Genomic DNA, 22268 nt, shown 5'->3' on the forward strand with positions numbered 1-22268 from the left:
GGAAGCAGCCTTGACCTCCTCCAGTTCACCACAAGACTTGGAGGCCCTGCTTCATTTTCCTGGTTCCCAGTCTGGATGTGTCCCATCTTCTCCAGAGAAGGAAGGCCTGAGAGAGACCAGTGTTCGCAAGGGAGCATACGTGGCCATTTCTCTCACAATCTGAAGGTCAGGTGCAGTCTTGTTGCTTCAGGCCCTCAGCCCTGCTGATAGCCTCAGTTTCGTGCTGTGTCACTCATCCCTGTTTATTTTGTGAGGACTTCTCTGGCCAGGACTCTGTGCCAGATGCAAGGGGAAGTAAGGTAAGGGGACCTTGTTTTCAGGATGCCCAGCACACAATCTGTGGCGTGGACAGGGCTATGTACAAATTGTTTAGGAGCCCAGGGAAGGGGCATACAAATGAACTGGAGAATCTCTCAGTCTCTCTGCCGAGCTGGCGCTGGAGAAGAGTTATTGTTCCAGTGGCACAGAGGGAGGCAGGCAGCCTGGTAGACAGAGGGCGCTCTGTGTGCAGAGAGGTGAGGACACAGTGGGGTGGCTGGGAGAGCTGTGGAGCTGGGACAGGTAGCGGGCAGCTCCAGGCCCAGAGGTTTGAACGTTGGCTGGAAACAAGTGGCAGCTTCTAAAGCTAGACAGTTAGGGTGCCTGGGGAGCTCAGTCAGTTAAGCATCAAACTCTTGATCTCAACTCAGGTCTTGATCTCAGGGTTGTGAGTTCAAGCCCCATGTTGGGCTCCCTGCTGGGTATGAAGCCTATTTAAAATAATAAAGCCAGGGGCGCCTGGGTGGCTCAGTGGGTCAGAGCCTCTGCCTTTAGCTCAGGTCATGATCCCAGGGTCCTGGGATCGAGCCCTGAGTCGGGCTGTCTGCCCAGCAGGGAGCCTGCTTCCCTCTCTCTCTGCCTGCTTGTGATCTTTGTGTCAAATAAATAAAATCTTAAAAAATAATAATAATAAAGCTAGACACTCGGAGAGACTTTTGGGAAGGTCATGCTGGTGGCATGAATTGGAGGGGTCCTGAAGAAGATGGGAGGTAGGGAGGAGGCTGCCATTCTCTGAGGAAGGAAGCTTAGGTTGAGGAGGTACCTGTAGAATATGGAGTGACATGTTCTTGTAGACAGGTGAAGTGTTTTCCTTCAGGAAGGCCTGGAGGTCATCACTCAGGTTCATTGGTATCTGTGTGGTCCCTGAAGCCAAAACCCGGAGAAGGTCTCTCAGGAGAAGGGTGAGGAATGAGCAGAAGACTGTGGTGTTCTGAAGGGACATTGCCTGTAGCAGGGTGCCCAAGAGGAGCACAGGAGGGAGATGGAGACAGATTTGAGGGGAACTTGATGGATCTCACACCTAGGAGGGAGGGGCAGTAGCCTAAGCTATGTGAGTGAGGGGCAGTGGGCACAGAGGCATGGGTGGGTGGCCCAGTGGGCTGAGTCTGAGCACACCTGGTCTCTGGCTCCCAGAGGCCTATTCACAGTGGAGAAACAGATCAGTTGAGAGGAGTGCAGATGGGGACTTTTGGCTCAGGACTTGCTGACCATCATTTGTTCTTTAGAATGGACCTCATTTCTTTGACATTCTCTTTTCTCTGCAGCTTACGCTTATTCCAGAAGTTTGATACATTCCGGATTCTGGTTTGTGGTGGGGATGGCAGTGTTGGCTGGGTTCTCTCTGAAATCGACAGCCTCAATCTTCATAAACAGGTGCGTGGCCGTGTAGGGGCCCAGCCAGGGGAGAGTGATCTTCTGGTTCCGTGATGCTCCTTTTCCCCTTGGCAGGGTGTGGCGAGGGTCTCAGAGGGAAGAGTGGGCAGCCTGACGGCATCACAGGGCTCAGGAGCTGTGCTGTAGGAATGGGAACATCACAGTTAGAAGTGAAGGGAGCTACAAAAGAAATTCCAGTCCTTGGAGGTCCCAGGCAGGGGCAAGTTGGGTGGGACTGCCATCTCACGGCACCCCACTGGCTTCTGTTGGCTAGTGGTAGAATCTGCTGGCAGAAGTAGATGAGAACGTTAGGTCACAGGGTTCACTGGACTTAATGTCTTTGTTTTTTGTTTCTTTTTTTTTGTTTTGTTTTCATTGCTGTTAAATTAAAAATAGATTTTCCTGTTTGGAAAACAAAAAAAATGTTCATTGATTTTCCAATTGGCTCCATCATCCTCATTTCCCACCCCCCCCAGCATTAACCACTGCCACTAACATTTCAGTGACGCTCTTTCAGACCTTCTGTTGACATGTATATATAGTGTAAGATATGGCGCTGTTTTAATTTAAACAGTCCTGTCACTGTGTTTTGCCTTGTGCCGCTCATCAGTAAATAGAGAGCCTTGTGATGGTTTTCCATCGGCGGAGCTGTGTGGCCCAGGTTGTCTTGCCTCTCTGCTCTGTGCAGGCTGAGGTTGCTCTCAGTCAGGGCTGCACCAGTTTCCCTTCCTGATGCTGCAAAAGCTGTCCCTTCCCCTTCACTGTCTGTTGCTTATCTTCTTATTTTTGCCTAAGTAGACAAAAAAGATAGGCTTGATTTTTATTTCTTCAATACTGATGAAGTCAAATATCTCAGTTAACTATGAGTTTTTAGATGAATCAGGTGTTCATGTTTTTTGCCTAGTTTTCTGTTACGATATTTACCTTTTTAAAACATTTGATTTCTAAGAATTATTGTTATATCAGTGATACAAATTTCTCGTTGGTCCTATTTTTCCTAGTTTGTCATTTGCTTTCAATGTAGGTTTTTCAAATCTTTGACCTGACTTGGGCATGTTTTTCAGAGATATAGCCTTGTCTCCTGACTCTTAGTGTTGCTGGTCTTAGTAGGTGGGTGGACTTCCGTTGTCTGTGGTGAGCCCTGGGCCCTGGGATGATGCTGAGAGGTGGCCCATCTGAACCCGGCCTGTGCAGGTAGACTGCTCTGTCAGGCACGTACTGCCCCCTAGTGGTGAAGGTGGACTAGTACACTTGGGTCCAGAATTATTTATCACTAGTCAGGAAGCCAGGGAGGCTAGTCATCTGTTTACATCCATTCGGCTGAGTTCACTGAGCATCCACCTCCTTTGGCTTCTCTGTGGCACTTGGTCCTGGTCACTCCCCCAGTTGCCTGGCTTCCCTGAGATTCCACCCTCACCCTTTCTCTGTTTCTCTTTTTCCTGGCTGCCCTCTGGCCTGCCTCCCTGCCTCAGAGTGCCTCAGGCCTGGCATTTTCAGCACAGAGCCTACTGCTCAGCCCCACCCAGCCTGCATTTCTTTCCCTGGAGTCTGAAAATACCATCCACCAGACATCTAAGCCAGAAATCTGACAGTCGTTCTGGTTTCTTCCCTTGCCCTCCCTCATGTTGTAGTTAATCACTAGCATTACACTCCAGTGTCTAGGCCACCTCCTGTGCGCTGCTGAGTACACCTCAGCTGACCCTGGGCCTCTGTCCATCTAGGCCTCTGTCTGTCTGCTCCTCACTCAGGGCCTTCCCCACGGGCAGTTTTGCACACTCACCCTCACTCATTCGAACTGAACGTTCTTTGGTGGCTCCTTGGCTTTCGAATAAAGTTCAGATTTAACACAGTTTACTGGAGCTCCTGGTGTGGCTCCTTCATCTCTGCTTCTCTGACTTCCTCACTCCTGACGGGGCAGGTGGGTCACCTCTCCACCTGGAACACCACTGTGTCTTCAGTACGCAGCCTGCTCCCTTTCTTTAAGGCTCTGGCACCTGGTTCTCTCCGCATGGTGTGCTGGGCCTCCTTGTCCTTGCAGAGGACCAACTGTGTTTCCACATGCTGCATGCGGAGCTGGAGGCCGAGTTCTCGGGCATCCAGCATATAGGGAACTCTCTGAGCCCAAACTGGCCCGATGAGAGTTCCAGCTGGAGGGCCAGGCCTGAGCAGTGCACACTGTCACTCTGGGGAGGGTCAGGTGGAAGGCTGGAGACTGAGTGCGGGGGTATGCTCAGGTTTGGTGACTAGACTGTTGATGTCTTGGCCCCTGCTTTTTTTTTTTTTTTTTAATTAAAATTTTTTTTTTTTTTAAGAAACATATAATGTATTTTTAGCCCCAGGGGTACAGGTCTGTGAATCACCAGGTTTACACACTTCACAGCACTCACCATAGCACATACCCTGCCCAATGTCCATAACCCCACCACCCTCTCCCTACCCCCCTCCCCCCGGCCACCCTCAGTTTGTTTTGTGACGTTAAGAGTCTCTTATGGTTTGTCTCCCTTCCAATCCCATCTTGTTTCTTTTATTCTTTTCCTACCTCCCAAACCCCCCACATTGCATCTCCACTTCCTCATATCAGGGAGATCATATGATAGTTGTCTTTCTCCGATTGACTTATTTCACTAAGCATAATACTCTCTAGTTCCACCCATGTCATCGCAAATGGCAAGATTTCATTTCTTTTGATGCTGGCCCCTTTTTTGATAGGACTTAGAAGCGAGGAGTGAAAGGACACTAGTGATGTTTTTGGAAGCTGATCCTGGCTTTAGTGAGTAAGATGTAGTGGATGGAAAGGTGGTGGGGGAGCTCAGAGAATGATTCTCTATAGAGAAAGGGACAGGATTGTGGCCAGAGCAGTGAAAATGGGAAGGAAAGGAGTTTTGAAAATTTTTATCAGAGAGGTCGTAGAGGATTAAGTGTCAAGATGAGAAATGGGTGTGGGAGAGGGTGGCTCAGTTGGTTCTGTAATCTCTCAGCTTAGAAGACCCTCGGTGGTCTCTTGCGGGCTCTGCCTAGATTATGAGAGCCCACCCGTCTTAGAGGAGAATCTCACTGAACTTAGCCGCCTGTGTAGGTAATGAGGGTGTTTACTGCCGTGTCTTCCCCTCTGTGTCCTGCCAGTGTCAGCTGGGAGTGTTGCCCCTTGGCACAGGGAACGACTTGGCTCGAGTGTTAGGCTGGGGCTCAGCCTGTGACGACGACACCCAGCTCCCGCAGATCTTGGAAAAGCTGGAACGAGCCAGCACCAAGATGCTGGACCGGTGAGTGGTGGGCATTCTCGTGCCATACAAGGCAGGTCACCTTGACCAGGTGTTCTCAGTCTGGACTCCCTGAAGAACATAGGTCCTATGCACCTGTTTGTAGAAATTGGACCTGAATGAGAATGATTGAATCAGTGTTTGCACCTGAAACATGAACATGAACATGACGTAACATGAACACTGGATGAGAATTACACTTTGGTAAGAAACATGAAAGAATCAGATCTGGGATGTAAATCCCTGCCCTGTCACCGAGAGTTGCATGAACTTGAGCATTTTACTCAGTCTTAATGTGTCTTAGATTCCTAGTCAGGAAAAGAAGAAAATCCCAGCTACCTTGCAGGGGTGTTGAGAGATGAGAATTAATTCATTTGGTAAATTTAGCTAGAGTTTGTGGAAAAAAAAATTAGACCTGATTAGGAATTCTTTTTTTCTGATAGTTTCTAACTTTTCATCAGATTATGCAGAAGGTAAAAACAACCAGAACAGGTGAGGAACTGGGCCCTTGTGCTCAGGTACGAGGAGACTTTGGGGTGTTGGAGAGGGCGGCTCTGCCCCCTGTGGACACTGTGAGCAGAGTTGGCCTTATCACAAGGCAGGGCAATCCCGTTTCCCCACATTCTGTTCCCAGAAGAATCTGAGTTCTGGGTAATTGTCCTGGGTAGGTTTAAAAATACTTTGGCATCCTTTTTGAGTGAGCTACTTTTAGTTCTGAGCTAGAAGTAGGAAATCCCACTAAGCACATGCCTGTGGGAAATTGGTCTCACTGAAAACGCTTCATGGTCTCAGGAAGATCCTGCAGTTGCGATTGGCAGTGTGATTTTGAGCACACTGGCTGCCCCTGCTGTGTCTTCTTTCTTTAAGGGAGGAGTCTGTGCCGTTGGAACCTGTGAAATGCTCACACTTGGGGAGCTGGCTGCTGGCTGGGGGGCGGGGGGTGTGTGTTGGGGAGGTTTAGCATTCTGCAGAAGGGGAGCCCTTCTCTCGTGGAAGCAGGTGTTCCTTCCTGGGATCCCTTTCCCCTCCTTCAGGAGGGCTGTATGCCTTACTGGCTGTGACGCTTGTTCTCAGTTATGGGCCACAGAGTGGAGAGAAAGGGCTTCCGGCTAAAGTCAGAGTGTTAGCTTCCCAGGGACTGGGCTGACCTGCTGACGGCTGCCTCTGTGTGCGCAGGTGGAGTGTCATGGCTTATGAGACCAAGCTCCCGCGGCAGGCCTCCTCTTCCATGGGCACCGAAGACTTCAGTGAGGGCTCTGAGGTATTTGCTGTCACCCACACCGGGCATCATCTCACTGGCCCACTCACCAGTTCAGGCCTTGTCCCCTGCCCTCCAGTGATGAGCCTCTTTAAATGTCCAGCCCGAGGTTAGACCCGCAGAGGTTTGGGCTCAACCCCAGCTGGCCCCGGAGCTGAGTGAATTCCGACTACCGTGTGGGCTTTGGGGTCATCTGGTGGGCTTCCCGGGGTTGCCCCCAGCATTTGGGGTCCCTTGTGACGACTTAGGACTTCCTGCTCTCACAGCGTACGTTCCTGAGACTGCTCCTGTGCTGCCATCATCCCCACCAGGCCCCAGGCTCCCTCTCTGGACCCACCTTCTCTAGACCCCCCTCCGTCTTGCTGCCCTTGTGGTCAGCCTGTGCTAGTTCAGGGTTCAGCTCTTCTCTTCATATTGTGGGACTTAATGGTCCCCTCAGGGCCTAGGCTTTGCCCAGACCAGTGCAGCACTGGGCACATAGCCATGCTCCTCCCCCTGGGCAGGCCGGCTGCTGGCTGAGTGGAGAGAATGCTCTGCCAAGGGCTGTCTCTCCATTGGGAGGGTCAAGGACAGTGGGCTAGGGCAGCGGTCAGCAAACGATGACCTCCCAGCTCCAGTCTGCCCATGCCTGCTCTGACCTGGCCAACGAGCAAAGAATGGCTTGTACATTTTGAGGAAGAATACAGACTGCAAAGTCTGAAATATTTACTGTCTGGCTCGCCCTGGGCTTGGGCCTCAAGGGTTTGTCACATGGTAACCCCCATCAGCAGGCGGAGGTGAGTGGTGACGGGGTCCTTTACATTGAGAGGAGAGGGGCCAGGGCCAAGTCCTGGCCAAAAAGAGAAATGTGTTGTCCGCTGGGAACGGAGCCTTAGTTAAGGAGGCCTGCCTGTCGGCCTCGCTGCAGTGAGGCCCCAGGATTGAAGACTGCAACTCCCAGTGCCGACTGGGGATGTGTAGTCAGACTAAAACGGCGCAAGCTCTCTGCGCGTTGGCTCCACGTGGTCTTTTTTGTTAAGATCTGTCTGTTCCCAGCTTGAGGAAGCTTTGAAATCTCTCAGCCACACTGGCAAATCTCAGGTTGGCGCATGAAGGAAGCGAATGCCCCAGGCTAGCCGGGGACGGGGGTGAGTGTGCTGGGAGCTTCTGGTCATGCCTCCCTGTCTTGGGGTAACTGTAGGTGCAACAAATTCTCTTCTATGAAGACTCAGTCGCGGCCCATCTTTCTAAAATCCTGACGTCTGACCAGCACTCGGTGGTGATCTCCTCGGCTAAGTGAGTGCCCGGCAGCCTCGGGGGAGCCAGGGGTCAACCTCGCAGGGCGCCCGGTTCCCAGGCAGAACTTTCCCTGGAAGTGTCTTTCCACGTTTCCTCCCACAGAGTGCTCTGTGAGACAGTGAAGGACTTCGTGGCTCGGGTGGGAAAGGCCTATGAGAAGACCACCGAGAGCTCGGAGGAGTCAGAGGTCATGGCCAAGAAGGTTTGTCCTTGTGCCCCTGGGCAGGAGGGTGTGGGACAGGGAAGGACTCCGCCCCATTCCGTTTGTTTTCCGCCAGTGCTCTGTCCTGAAAGAGAAGCTGGACTCTCTCCTCAAGACCCTGGATGATGAGTCCCAGGCCTCTTCCTCCCTGCCTACTCCGCCTCCCACCATTGCGGAGGAGGCAGAAGATGGAGATGGGGCAGGCGGTGGCTGTGGCTCCACAGGGGACCGCTCGGTGGGATCGGCATGCCCTGCCCGGCCGCAGATATTCCGTCCTCGGGAACAGCTCATGCTCAGAGCCAACAGTCTGAAGAAAGCCATCCGTCAGATCATAGAACACACAGAAAAAGGTAGCGGGTCTCTTAATGATGAAGTAGCTTTCTTCAGTAGGCACTGGGCACTCTCTTTTCCCCCAAACAGGGTGACAAGCAGGAATCCACCATGTAGGTCACAGCCAGACGCCCCAAGGTCACTTGCAGCCTATGTGGTGGCAGCACCTCATATCCGAGAGCGTGCTGGAGAACATTCTCCATCGTCACCACACTTGTGTCTGATGGAAGGACCAGAGGGAGCCGAAAGTAGAGGGCAGAGCAGGACGGTGCCCCCAGCAGGGGAAGATGTAAACGGGTCCTTGGGTGGGGGACCCCTCCCTGACAGGGGCCTGGCCTGTGCTAACTTCTGGCCCTTGGGTGCAGCTTGGCAGAAGCAGGCAGTAGCAGCAGATGTGGAGAGAACCTCTCTAAGGGGAGGTGGGGCTGCCCCTGGGGTGGAGAGTGTTCTGAGAAGAGCCTCACACTTGGAGCCGAGGAGCTCTGAGGAGGCCCTAAGGCAGCGGGGAGGCCTGGGAGAGGTGGGCCTGGCCCAGGGTGGTGGGTGAGGCTGTCAGCTGAGGTCTGGAGAGAGGGGCTGGCACAGGGCACTGCTGTGTCGAGGAGTGGGAGGCCAGGTGAGTGTGAGGTGGTCAGAACAGTGGAGGGCTCTGAGGGGTCCCAGGGCTGGGTCAGCCGCTATGTCCCAGGTACTTGGGGCCAGGTGGCCAGGCTGCTGACTCTCCATGATGAGCCGGGGGACAGTGGGTAGGCGGACCGTATTGGATTAAAGACTCTGCCAGCTGGTTGCTCCCTTTTTCTGGATTTGATTTCTAAGCTTTGAAGGAGCAGGTGCAGGGTGACCGGTGGACTTCTTGTGTCCAGGCTCCCTTGCGCTGTGTTGTCCTCAGTCGGTGTGCTCAGAAACCCTCAGAAACCATTTCACCGCACTCCCATTCACCCCAGACCCTTCCCAGCAGACTGTTCTCCTTGTCCTTCAATGAGAAGCATGAGTTGTGACCCACCCCCCACCCCCACTGCTGTGTGTGCACCAGCCCTGCTCCTGGCTCACGGTTGGTGGAGGCCCTGTGTGCCCTCATTTTGCTCGCCTTCTCCACATCTTCCAGCCTCTCAGCTCTCCCCTTTTTCCCAGCCTGGCCACATGGATGCCCAGTGCCTGGCGTTCTTGCAGGTCTGGGAGAACAGTGGGGACAGGGTGGCTGCTTTGGGCTGTGAGTCTTCAGCTGAGAGGACATCTGAAGAGAGCTCATGGGGGCGAGGAGGGGAGCCCGTGTTGCATAGGAGCTCTGCGGCCCTGCGCCGTCCATGTGCTCTGCCGTCGTGCGCTCAACTGTGGTGTTCTTTTCTTGCACAGCTGTTGACGAGCAGAACGCCCAGACCCAGGAACAGGAGGGGTTTGCCTTAGGTCTCTCTGAGTCAGAGGAGAAAAAAGACCTGAAGTCAGATGACAGAGTGTGTCCTACCGAGACCTGCGGGATTGCAAAGGGCAGGAGCCTCCGCAAAGGTACCGGTCAGTCCTGGTGACCCCATCGCTGTGGTTGGGCCCCTGAGGTTTGCCACAGTTGGGAAGTTTTAGGTGCCTTCTCATAATTGCTTTAGCCACTTGGCAGTGTAAAGTCATGAACACACAGCTTGTTTCCATGCACCACCTCCCTTTTCTGGGGAGGGTCCAGCAGGACCCCCATCGGAAGGAGTGTGCTCTCCTCAAAACTTTCCCATACACCCAAGACCCAGGCTTAGGCCTTTGGGTCCTCCTGGTGTACCAGAGGTCCCAACCCAGGGCAGGCACCCCTGGCTGCAGCCAGCCAGACACTGTGCACCTGTGCAAGTTACTCCAGGCCAGGCTGCCTGGCATTTTGGCTAGGGTACCTCCTAGCCATATGGGGTGTCTGCCAGGGGACCGTTATTCCTCCCAGAGCAGCCCCACAGCCCACGCTATTGCTGTGTAGAGGTACTGCCTTCCCCACTATGTGTAGTCCCCTCCCTCGGAGCCTGTACACCTGCTGGAAAGTGTCTGCCTAAGCATTTTACTCAGTGACCGTTACTGCTCTGAGCTCCACACTGCCCATGCACGGATGCCCATAGCCCAGACTGTGACCTGGAGTCAGCTGGGCCTCCCCATCCCAGTCTCGGCAGTGCCTCTTTCACCCTCCAGTTGGCATCCAGACTCACTTACCTCTTGGGCCCCTTCCCATTTCTCCTCCTCTCTCCTGGGCCTCTTGATTTGTCTTATACCCTCTGCCAGGGGCTGACCAGGGACTGACCAGGGGCTGATGACCTTCCCACTCCCCCTAGCCCTTACGATGGTCATTTCTCTAATGACTTCTCCCAGTACTTCAGCGATGTTCTATTTTGGATGGTTTTATGGCTTTCTGTTCTGTTTTTGTAGTGTCCAAATCCCCATGTGAGAAGCTGATAAGCAAAGGAAGTTTGTCACTGGGCAGTTCTGCCTCTCTTCCTCCCCAGTCAGGAAACCGGGATGGCCTGCCAGCCCTGAACACCAAGATCCTGTTCTCGAGTGAGTGTCCCCTGCAGGCTGGCTGTGTGTGTCTGTGGGCTGGTGCAGGTAGGGCGCTAACCTGCCAGCTGGCAAGGTCAAGGAGCTGTTGCTTTGCCTGGCGCTGAGTCTGTGGGAATGAATGAGACCAGGTCCTTGTTCTACGAGACCAGGTCCTTGTCCTTCAAGAGTTTATATATAGGTCTGTGGGAAACAGAGATTGGGTTTCAGAGTTATGTCATGGCATGTAAAGTACCTTTATTTTTCATAAAGGACAGCCAGCACCCAAATCGCTGCCAGAGGCCTTGGGAAGATGTCATCAAAGGCGTGATACTTGAGCTGGGTCCTGAAGGATGACTAGGAATTAACCTGAGTGAAAAGGGAGGGGTGGGCAGCGTGTGATGGGGAGCCAGTCAAGTCATCCTGTCATTTCTAGCATGATTGTAGGAGGGCACTGCTGGCCACCAGGAGAGTATGTCTCTGTCTCTGCTTTCATTTTGCCCAGGTTAGGGTCGGGGTAATCTTCCCTCCAGAGGGACTGTGGCTATACTTTGTGTCTGCAGAAGGAAGGAGTAGTACAGGGGGTTGAGGTTGCCGATAAGAGGCCCCGACCAACATCCTGAGGCCTCCTGGGCCCGGCAGAGTGCACGCTACACCATCTGCTCCCATAAGTGATTTGGTAATTTCTAGGTGAATCTCAACTGAACAGAGAGAAAATTCCAGAAGTCCATGGGAGATGAGGCTAACAAGATATATTTGGTTAATCAGAGACATAATTGTCACCAGAAGGGGTTAATTGGCAGAATGTTTAAAATCAGAGCTTCATTTCTGCCTTAATGTTTATGAGTTAAAATTTGTAAATTGGAGCAGGTTTGTTGGGGGTTCTGGTCACTCGGGGTGTTCCCTGCCGTACGATTGATGTTTAGGGTTACTTCTACTGAGAGATTATTTCGGGGGAGCTTCTCACGTGTAATGAGAACTGTCTTTGTAAACTCTTCTTTACCGTGTCTTCAGGTGGTGGTTTCTGCCACCCAGTGTGTTTGTTTTTGCTCTGTGAATAGCGATTTATAATGGTGATTTTGGACCTGAAATACTTAATTGTCAAAATTTGGATCTGTTTATACGTTATTTAGAAATAATTCAATTGAAGTAATGTTTTGAAGAATATGTGTTTCTTAGTCTGGAAGACACGAGCTTCTCTTAATTCAGTGAATCCTGACTTACTCTATTTACATTTCCTCCTTGCAGATGTGCGGGCTGGGATGTCTGGTTCCTTGCCTGGAGGTTCTGTCATCAGTCGCTTATTAATTAATGCTGATCCCTTTAACTCGGAACCAGAAAACCTGTGAGTATGGGGGTCAATCAGGCGAGCATGTTGTTAAAGGAATGTTGGAGTGCAGAAAACAAATTTGGAATTGGCTGCAGGAATTCATGTACAGTTGACTAGGTGATCCTTTTCCAGCTTCGTTGGCTGATAAGGAAAACTTGGAAATTGTGATGCCTCAGCTAAGTGTCTGGTTGGAAACGTCTTGTGATGGGTGTAGCCTGTCCTGGCTCATCCCAGCTTCCTGCACGGGTCCCTCCTCGGTGGTTCCTGAACATCCCCCAGGGTCTGAGGTTTCAGCAGGTTCAGAAGCTTCTGCTGGGAGCTGACTTGGCCCTTGTTCTGTGTTTGCTCCCCAGGCCCCCAGCTAACCCTGCATTGGCACCTTGTCGTGACACCCTTCCTTTCCCCACTCTCCCCTATTGGTGCTGCAGGGGCCTAGGTTCTGGGGCCAAATCTAGGAGATACTGTCCTGGGTTTGGGATTTCAGGGAGGAAGGCTCCAGGGCTGCCCTGTGGGCTGGTGCTATGTAGTCTGTCCTGCTGCTCAGGCACTGAGGACTCTGACGCCGCAGTTCTTGTGTGTTTGGAGGCTGGTTCTTGTGTCTGGAGACACACATATTTGAAAACCTGGTCTTCTAGGTTTTCCCTTTTGCTGGCTGATAGCAAGGTCCGGGCGGCGTGGCTGGTGGCAGTAGGTTGAATGTTACTGGCCACATGAGTCTGGTGTGGTGAAGGGTAACAGGAATGTGAAGCTTTGCACAGGCTTGGGGGCTTCTGGAGAGCAGAGCCAGACGTATGCAGAGCAGCCTTGGTTCAGACACCTGCTGCCTGATGCTGGCCTCATCCCAGACCTGACACTGCTGTGTGCCTGGCCCTCACCCTGCCGCTCTGCTCTGGTCCTCACCCTCCCCAACACCTTTCCTCAGTAAGGCCAGGGCCCAGCCTTCCATGAGCAGTACACACATGGCCTCCAAAGCTACATTCTTCATTTGTTCCCTTCGCCTGAGATCACTGAAGTTCCACATCACAGCTTAGGCGTCTGTGTCTTTTCCTCTTGCTCTCTTCATGTAGAGCCAGTCTCACCTGGAGAGATAGGCCGCTCTCCTCTGTCCATGCTGGGTGGCATGTCAGGGCCTGGCTCAGGGGCCCCCAGACTTGTCATTCTGCCTTTGTCTGCAGTGGCTTCTGGGGCCTGGCTGCCTCCCGCTTCCCAGGTCCCTGTGCCCAGTTTCTCCATTCTCCTTCCCTTGTCCCCATGCTGTTTTTCTGAATCGGATCCCTCCCTTTTCCTAGGACCTATAAATACTGGTCAGCATGTGGTCTTTTGCTCAGAAAACAGTTGTGTCCTGAGCTTTGCTCTCACTAAGCTGTCAGGCACTTGGATTATATGTGTCATAAAAACACATCCATGGGGTGATTGCTTCTCAAAGCAGACTTCAAATGCCTGTAAACCTTAAACGTGGTGGGGTTCTCACCCCCCAGGCAGTATTCCCTGGGGAGTTTGTGGGGGAACAGCCAGCAGGCATGCCAGGCATGTACTTTTCTCCTTGCTGTTTTCTCTGGGAGAGGGCTCTGTGCTGCCCTGGAAGGAGAGGAGGGTCCATGGAGCCCTTTTGTGACCCCTGTGGTCACAACGATTGCAGGGCGAGGATGGAGGCTGGGAAGCTGGAGTGAATTGAGTCTTGTCAGTGGCAGACACAGAGAAGGGAGGTGTTGCCATGGATGCTGGGATAGACGTTTTCGCATTTGGAGATGGCTTTGATTGGGCTTAGGGATGTTTGAGGCATGTTCTGAGACCCATAGTTGAAGCTGTGGGAGTATATGGCTGTAGTACTGTCGGGCTTCACGCTGCTGGGGGCGTGAGATGGTGCGACCGCTCCGGGAAACGGTCTAGTAGTACCCCAAAGCCCAGTTTCCACGTGGCCCAGAGTGCCGCTTCCAGGGCCACACGTGAGAGAAGGGAGACCGCGTCCACACCAGTGTGTGTATCGGTGCTCCCACATCCCCAGCGGAGTGCTGGCCAGCCATCGGGAGGGATGAGGCCCTTAGCACGGTTGAGCCCTGAAAACGTTACGCTCTGTGTGAGGAGCCAGATGCAGAGGCCGTGCACTGTGGCTTCCACTTCTGTGAAACTTGCAGAGTAGGCACAGCCTGGAGACAGAAAGCAGATTTGTGCTTGCCAGGGCTGGGGAGGGTTTGGGAGCTGATGGCTAAGGAGGAGGACAGCTTGCTTCTGGGGTGATGAGATGTCCTAAAATGGATAGTAATGATGGTGACTTCATTGAAGAGGTTAAGAATCACCGAGTCCCACGTTCTAAACGGGTACGTCGGGTGGTCTGAGAGTTCTCGGTCAGTACAGCTGCTCCTGAAGAGCAAGGCATGAGTTTCGCCCTCAGGGAGAAATGCTTGGAGGTGGGAATGCTGCCAAGTGACCCAGGATAGTTCTCACTGGTCGGAAACTCCCGTTGCAGAGAGTATTACACAGAGAAGTGTGTCATGAACAATTACTTTGGCATTGGCCTGGATGCGAAGATCTCCCTGGACTTCAACAACAAGCGCGATGAGCACCCGGAGAAGTGCAGGTAGGCGGCAGCGTGTGTGCATACCTGCTCTTTGCATCATCCTCGCTTCTCCCTCCCGGGAGTGAGGTGACTTCTGGAGTCAGCGAGGTAGAGGGTGTGCAGAGTGCAAAGGCAGAGGCGTATGTAAAGCCCGAGTGCTTTGTTGTCCGAAATGGAGGTGCTTTTACGCGATGTGGGTGGAACCAGGTCAGAGTCCAGGAGGCTGGCCTGGAGGAGGTTTCCACCCCTCAGGGTTGGCGTGGTGGGGCAATTCCACATGGGAAAGTGAGAGACTGAGTCAGTCAGAGGGTCCAAGTCTCTGGACAGTTGTAAGTTCACGGTGATGCTGTAAAGGGGTAGGTGGACACACCTCAGGGCTTGCTCTGGTGATCACCCAAGTTGTGTGTAGTTGCAGATTTCTCGGAAAACAGAATCAAGCGTAAGAATTCAGGAAAAATGGGGCACCTGGATGGCTCAGTGGGTTAAGCCTCTGCCTTCAGCTCAGGTCATGGTCTCAGGCTCCTGGGATCGAGCAGAGAGCCTGCTTCCCTTTCTCTCTCTCTGCCTGCCTCTCTGCCTATTTGTGATCTGTCAAATAAATAAACAAAATATTAAAAAAAAAGAATTCAGGAAAACTTTGAGTTCTGGGGCTCGTTAAGTAGAGGAGACTGTTTCCGAGGCCCCAGGCACATCTCTGTTTTACAGCTCATGGTGATGAGCCCGAATCATTCAAAAGTGCTAGTTAGTTAGTTAAAAAATAGCTGAAAGGGGCATTGCAATGCACGTAATTTAACAGAGTAAAATAGGTGAACAGAGTCATGCATCATACAGGTTTAGAACCATGGGACCCTGATAGGATGCTCCCTAAGTTTGTAGCAAGAGCTTTGAAAAGGTCTAAGAGGAATTCCATTTCTAGGAGTCTATCCTAGAGAAGGAACTGGAAATGTTTGCAAAGAGGTGTGTGCAAAGGGATGACTGCCACGTGATTTACAGAGCCCGGGAGTGGGAAGTGGCTGGGTTCCAGCAACCATGGGGAGCGGGAAGGCACCCTGCTGGGGTCAGTCCTGCCTCGAGACACGGGCTGTAGGGCCAAGTGAACAGATTTGGTCAGGAGACTGTAGACCGGCTCTTTCACGTGTAAGCCAAATACCTTGAGAAGACTGAGGAAGTGCACTGAAGTTTGTCATCAGCAGTACATACAGATGGGGGGATTATGAAGATTATTTGCTGCTTTGTGATTTTCTGCATTTCCCAAATTTTCTGTGATAAGCATACTTTTATAGCTAGAAAAAAATCATTATTATTATTTTTTTTGGTGAGGTTCTGTAATGTCTATAAGTTACTTTTTTGGGAGTGTTATTTTTCAGCAGAATTTTCCATTAACAGATATATTTCTTTATGCATATCTCACACATAAAGAGGAACTGTCCTTCCTCCCCTCGAGGTGTCTGTGCTGCATCTGACCAGTGTGTGATCAGCAGCTCGCGGCAGCAACTGTAGCTCCCTGAGTAAAGAGAGCTGCGATGCTGTCCGTTCTTTTCTTTCCACCTGCAGGAGTCGGACCAAGAACATGATGTGGTACGGAGTTCTCGGAACCAAAGAGCTGCTGCACAGAACCTATAAGAACCTAGAGCAGAAGGTCCTCTTAGAGGTGAGCAGGAGGTTCTCCTGCAGCTGCAGGTGCTCGGGCCCGTCTGGTCTCCTCTTAGCCTTTCTCCGACCTGGGTGGGTACTCCCTTTGCCCTTTTGGTCCCTCAGTGAGAGCTCAGCTGTGACCATGGCCTCCTCAGCCTGGCGTGGGGGGAAGGGTGGGGGAAGGGGAGGATTGCTAGTAAAGAAGGACCAGGTTGATGCTGCGCATCTTTCTTTTTTTCCTTTTTCCGGCATTTCTGCTGCACAGTGTGATGGGCGACCCATCCCACTCCCCAGCCTCCAGGGGATTGCTGTCCTCAACATTCCCAGCTATGCCGGAGGGACCAACTTCTGGGGGGGCACCAAGGAAGATGATGTACGTACTGGGGTCCTGGATGGCATGGCCCCAGGTGGGTGTGGGTAATTCCTTCAAGGAGCATCCACCACTTCAGGCCCTGATGGAGCACTCCACCTCTTAGGGGGGCTCTGTTAGTGGTGCAGAGGTAGGGACGGATCTCCTCCCCTGTGCTGTCAGTCGGGGTACAGTGGAGAACAAGACAGACAGCTACCCCTGTCCATGAGAAGAGAAGCCAAGCAGGACAGATGTGGTCGGGGTATAGGTATGATGCAGAAGCCAGGCCTGTCTCCAATTTGGGGCAGTCTGGGAAGGCTTCTCAGAGGAGGGGACATCTACACTGAGACCTGAAGGAAGACAGGATTGGCTGGGTCAGGTGAGGGGAAATGTGGAGTGGGGAGGCTATTCTAGGGAGTTGCTGGAACAGTGTATATGACAGCTCAGTGGTGAGAAAGGATGTGGCTCGGAGAAGGTCCCTTGACAGTGTGCAGTGAGTGGAATGCAGACAGGTTCTCAAGCCCATGTAGGGTTGTGTTATCCAGGGAAACTGTGCTAAGATCTGTGGGAGGCACTAATGGCCTCTTACCAGGGGCGTGGTCTCCTTCCTACATAAGAGCTAACAGAAATCGTGAACGTGAACGACACACTGGAGATGCTCTGGTAGCTGTTGAAAGCACTGGGCGTGCGTTACCTCAGTCCTCATAAGAATAGACCAGGGTTAGCTCTGGTTCGCAGATGACAGGGCTGAGGACAAGAGAAGTTAAGTGACTTGCTCGAGGTTACACTGCTAGTCAGTGGCAACTCAGAGATTTGATTCCCAGCAGCTGGTCATAGAAACCCCCTCAGTAATGCATTTGCCCCACAGCTGCCTCTCAGTTAGGACACACCACCCCCTGGTAGTGCCCTGTCTCTAACCAGAGCAGTGGCCTGTAGAGGGAGCACAGAGGGGTGTGCAGGGAAGTTCGGAGCAGAGGTCCACTCTTAACACTGGTCCTTACAGACTTTTGCAGCTCCATCATTTGATGATAAGATCCTCGAGGTGGTTGCAGTGTTCGGCAGCATGCAGATGGCCGTCTCTCGTGTCATTAAGCTGCAGCATCACCGAATCGCCCAGGTACCAGCCATGGTCTTGCAAGTGGGAGGGACCTGGGAGGCAGTCTGGCCTGGATATGTTTGGAGAGACAGGGCCTGGGCCAGAACCAGTCTCTTGCCTCAGTGCTCTCCTTGCACAGAGCCCAGAAGAATGGGTGATTTTCTAGGACCACCCATGGCCCTGCCTCCTGGCCCAGAGCCCTTCCTCACCTGCTGTATGACAGTTAAATGACACTCTTTCAGAATTGGGGCCCACTGAATCCTGCTTGAGCTCCCTGCCCTGACTTTCTCTCTGGGTGCACTGACCTGTCCCCTCTGTCGGGGTGGGATGAGATGAGACAGGCCCGACTGAACTCGGCCCGAGCCTGCAGCTTTTAGCAGCCACATCCTGAGTTTGGGAACAGAGGCCAAGCAGTGAGCAGTGGAGGAAGCATGGTCTTCCTGCTGCTCTAAGGCCCAGCTGGAGAGGGGAGTAGGAGGAGGCTCCCGTAGTACTTATTTCTGGTGATGGGTAGGGAAGGGCAGTGCTCTTATGCGTAAGGAAGTGGGGAGTTTGATAACCCAAACCCCATCCAGTGACTTTCTAGTCCTTCCGGCCTCATTCTGCCCCCATGTACGGTAGGATGTTTGAATTTTATGATTTTAACTCTTGGGCATTATTTTTTGTTGAAAAGAGAAACAGTGAGTCATTAATCACTTGTTAGGAGGGCTTTACCCTGTTCTGGAAGTATTTGCCATGTGCACAGGGCCCTGTGGCTCTTGCCAGCCGTGAGTCCCACCCTGGGCCTGGTGCTTATGCCTGACCACTGAGGTCTCCTCGCTGCAATCTCAGATGCAGTGCTGGGTGAGGGGGCGGCGGGGGTGGGACAGACCTGGGGGCTTCATGAGCTGTGCCCTGGCTGGGGATGCTCTGGCCGCAGTGGTGGTCGGCAGCGGGCGTGGTGTCCCCCCAGACATCAGCTGATGGGTGCAGGGGGACATGGGACAGGAAGGCTCCTGCAGTGCTGGGATACAGCCCCCTAGCTCCTTGGTTCCATGCAGTGCACGAGTAACGCCTGTGATGTTTGTTCAGTGTCGCACGGTGAAGATTTCCATCCTGGGGGACGAGGGCGTGCCTGTGCAGGTGGATGGAGAGGCCTGGATCCAGCCTCCAGGATACATTCGGATTATCCACAAGAACCGGGCACAGACGCTCACCAGAGATAGGGTAAGAAAGGCTGCCTGTGGGAAACCAGAGAGAACACACTGGTCCCAGGGCTCACCTGCAGGCACATGTGTGCGCCTTCTCAAAAAGGCCCAAGTTTCTAGTGTTTTGTTCTAGGAATTTACTTTTGTTAGACACAGAGTTTAAGGGAACAGGGGTGTAATTTCCAGGACCACTCCCCCTCCTTGGTGTGAAACCGAACTCTGTCTCTCCTTTCTGGCTGTTGTCCAGTGACTGTCCCAGCAGTATTTGTTGTTGGGCACCTGCTTCCCTCTCGAGAGAGCAGTGCATGGTGTGATGGTGCGTCCTGTGCCCTAGGCATTTGAGAACACCCTCAAGTCCTGGGAAGACAAGCAGAAGTGTGAACTTCCTCGCCCTCCGTCGTTCTCTCTGCACCCGGAGATCCTGTCTGAGGAAGAGGCCACCCAGATGGACCAGTTCGGGCAGGCAGCGGGAGCCCTCATCCACAGGTGGGCCCTCGCCTTCCCTGTGCTGTCAGCCTCCTGCGGCTGGAGCCCCTGGGCCCCCGGCGTCCTCGTGGCTGCATGGTCACTGCTAGGGTGCAGGCGTGGTGTCCCTCCTCTGGGGCACGTGTGCCAGTCTGCCTCCTTCATCAGGGCCCAGCTGGGGTTTCTACGGGCCCTGAGCTTTGGTTCGTTTCTGCTCACTGAGTTGCAGAGATTGCCTGGAGTTCATGTAGCTGGGAGCTTAAAATCCACTGGTGTTTTCAGAGCCAGCTCACAAATGTAGAAATCTGTCTCCGATTCTTCAGAATAGTCCTGTTACTGCCTCTTCTACTTCAACCCAGAGAGCAGGTTTGTTACCAAAAAACAAATGCTGTAGTTATTAGGAATAAAACAAAACCACCAGTACCCAAAGGCATTTCCTTCTCTTAATCTGCTTTTGAGAAGTGGCTCCTGGAGCCACTGGGGACGACCTTCTGCACAGTGGTCCCTCTCTGCCACTGTCCATTCTCCCCACCTGCCTGGGTGCTGGCTGCCGTTGGGCCTCACTCTGAAAGGGTCGTTCATCCTGGTGACCTGTGCCCTCTCAGTTGCCAGATCCCTTGACTCTCTTCGGCTGCCGTCTGGTTCTGGTTTTCAACTGTATTTCCCTTCCCTGGTCGCCCTCTGAGGCCACATGCTGGCCCCGTGCTCCTTGACTTTGCCTCTGTGCTGCTCTGTGGCTTCCTCCTCCTCTCCCCTTGCCGAGAGCACTGCTGCCGTGTGGGCTCTAGGCTCTGTGTGCCCTTCCGGGTGGTTCTTCTGCCTTTCCCCTGGCATCACCCTCTCAGTCTGTGGGTTGGTAGCTCTCCCGGGATTCCTGTAGGCACTTCTGGTTCCATGCCTCCTTCTGGATCCCCGCCCTTGAAAGCATGTCCTGTACTGTGTCCTCTGTCTCAAGTAGCCGGCACCACTTCTTGCCTCCCTTGCCCCTGTGACCAGATCAGTATCCCGGCTTGATGACTTCGCTTCTTACGTTCTTTCTCAGTTCCTTGCTGTATAACAGGCTTCTGCTTTTCTTCTATCTCATTCTTGTTCCCTCAGAGTCTGTGCCAGTCCAACGGGTGGGGACTTGCCATCTCATTGTCTTGTTTAAAGTCCGGCAGCTGCTCCTAGTTTTCCCCAGGGTAGGACAAGTGGTTCCCCATTCTCCTTCTCTGACTTGTGTGCTCCCTCTGTCCCTGGTGCTCTTGCTGTGTCTGACCCTGTCACCGCCCCCTATTCGTGTCCGTCCCTCAGGCCAGGGGCTGCTGCCTGGGGCCATGTCCTAGAGTCTCAGCCTTTTGAACCAGGATCATCGTCATAGAGAAGGGTCCTGTCAGGGGGGGCAACGTCCCCTTTCAGGAACAATCTGCTGTCTCCACACAACAGGCCTGCAAACCATGCTTCCTGTCAGCTTGCCATTTTACAGGGTATGAGTCTCATTTTGGATATTTTCCTCCCTGGTTGAGTTTCTGGAGAAACTTGGATTTTGGTATCCCATTTCCCCCCTAAGACCTGGTCTGTTCCCTTTTGGCTGGGCTGTGTCTGTGTTGGGCCTCTGGGCTGGACCTGGACCTGTGTCTGAGTGAGGTGACATGATAGGCTGCCCATTCATCTGGTCTGATGAGTGCTGTGTTTCTTTCTCTCTAGTATCCGGGAGATCGCTCAGTCCCATCAAGACATGGAGCGGGAACTTGCCCACGCTGTCAATGCCAGCTCCAAGTCCATGGACCGAGTGTATGGCAAGCCCAGAACCACAGAGGTGCCTGTGCTTCTCAGGTTTTGCTCCTCTGGAGTCCTGTAGCCCGTGGGCCTTCTACATGGGTGTCCTTCTGGTTCCTCTCAGGGGCTGAACTGCGGCTTTGTCCTGGAGATGGTCAACAACATCCAAGCCCTGTGCAGGGAGACGGCACTGCTCCTGGCCGGGAGGGTGGCCCTGGTAAGCCGGGGGGGCTGGCCCCCCCACTGGGCATGCAGTAGTGCCCACTGTGCAGGCAGCAGCAGGTTTCAGCCTGGAGCTCCTGGCCTTACGAATTCTAGACTCTAGAGGTCATCTGATCTGGGCATGTGGTTGGTTCTCCAGCCCTCTGGCCATGGCTCAACCACATCATTTCTAGCATGTTAGACTCCTGTGGACAGAACCATCTTTGTGGCTGTACGCAGAATTCTGCCTTAGAAATCTGCAGGCGTGGAGCCGTCTGCCTGTGACCAGGGAGGCAGACTCTGTTCTCAGACATGCTGTGCTATTGCCCTTCCTCACTTGGCCCTGCCAACCTGGCTGAGGAGTCGGCACTGGGGAAGCATACAGGTTGGGTTTCACTGAATTGCAGAAGCTAAAACAGGGAAGACCCGAGGGCTGGCCTAGCCAACATTCTTTTTTAAAAAAAAATGAGTACGTGGAGGTCCAGGAGGTGGAGTGACTTGCTAAAGATCACACATCTGGAGAACCACCCCAAAGGTCTAGTTTCCATGTCATCTATTCATTTCACAGTAGTCTGCTCTTCTGAGTGTGACGGCTGCTCCTTCGCTGCCTCATAGCACTGCCTGCACTCTGGTGCAGGTCTAGTCCTGTCTTCTTTCTGACATAGGGCTTCCAAGGTAAACCCAAGTAGGTCAAGTGTCAGTGCTGCTATTTCAGTTTTCAGACAAGCTTAGTTTTTTCCAGTATTTATGAAAAGAGAGTTTTAGTTCCATCACCCGATTCTTCTTAGAAGGGAAAATTCTGAATCTGGCCCCTTAGCCAGTGCTGTTTGACTTCGTTTCCTTAGGAATTCTTATAAAAACTGTCTGAGAACCATCACTTTCCTTGGAGCAGACTACGTGCCTGCATGGGGGCTTTGCTGTGGCCCCAGCTCCTCATTGCTAATGACCAGCTCTGTCTCTCTTTCCTTCCTGCCTGGAGCAGCAGTTGGACCCCCCTCAGAAAGAGCGGCTTGGAGCTGCTCTCACAGAGGTGGACCAGCAGCTCAGGAAGCTGGCGGACACCCCCTGGCTGTGCCAGTCCATGGAGCCTGGTGATGAAGAGGTATGTGGGTCACAGACCTTCAGCTTGGGCGCCTCTGGGTGCAGTGGCTCTCCCTTCAGTACTTGTAATTAC

General features: G+C 52.9%; 1 protein-coding gene across 5 annotated transcripts in view; it reads left to right on the forward strand.

The window, feature by feature from the left end:
* Nucleotides 1-22268, forward strand: part of DGKD (diacylglycerol kinase delta) — a 113833-nt gene that overhangs the window by 80258 nt on the left and 11307 nt on the right. For 4 of the 5 annotated variants that reach the window (XM_046018558.1, XM_046018560.1, XM_046018562.1 and 1 more), the window contains 18 exons: nucleotides 1584-1692; nucleotides 4816-4955; nucleotides 6129-6213; nucleotides 7391-7485; nucleotides 7591-7690; nucleotides 7767-8040; nucleotides 9374-9529; nucleotides 10409-10537; nucleotides 11765-11861; nucleotides 14314-14424; nucleotides 15958-16054; nucleotides 16304-16411; nucleotides 17391-17504; nucleotides 18555-18689; nucleotides 19005-19156; nucleotides 20822-20933; nucleotides 21018-21110; nucleotides 22077-22196. In XM_046018558.1, the coding sequence (XP_045874514.1) occupies nucleotides 1584-1692; nucleotides 4816-4955; nucleotides 6129-6213; nucleotides 7391-7485; nucleotides 7591-7690; nucleotides 7767-8040; nucleotides 9374-9529; nucleotides 10409-10537; nucleotides 11765-11861; nucleotides 14314-14424; nucleotides 15958-16054; nucleotides 16304-16411; nucleotides 17391-17504; nucleotides 18555-18689; nucleotides 19005-19156; nucleotides 20822-20933; nucleotides 21018-21110; nucleotides 22077-22196 (2227 nt within the window). The remainder of the gene's footprint in view (nucleotides 1-1583; nucleotides 1693-4815; nucleotides 4956-6128; nucleotides 6214-7390; nucleotides 7486-7590; nucleotides 7691-7766; nucleotides 8041-9373; nucleotides 9530-10408; nucleotides 10538-11764; nucleotides 11862-14313; nucleotides 14425-15957; nucleotides 16055-16303; nucleotides 16412-17390; nucleotides 17505-18554; nucleotides 18690-19004; nucleotides 19157-20821; nucleotides 20934-21017; nucleotides 21111-22076; nucleotides 22197-22268) is intronic. The other variant, XM_046018559.1, reaches the window with a different exon arrangement.

Source organism: Meles meles, chromosome 9 (genome assembly GCF_922984935.1).
Source record: "Meles meles chromosome 9, mMelMel3.1 paternal haplotype, whole genome shotgun sequence".
Taxonomy (NCBI): domain Eukaryota; kingdom Metazoa; phylum Chordata; class Mammalia; order Carnivora; family Mustelidae; genus Meles; species Meles meles.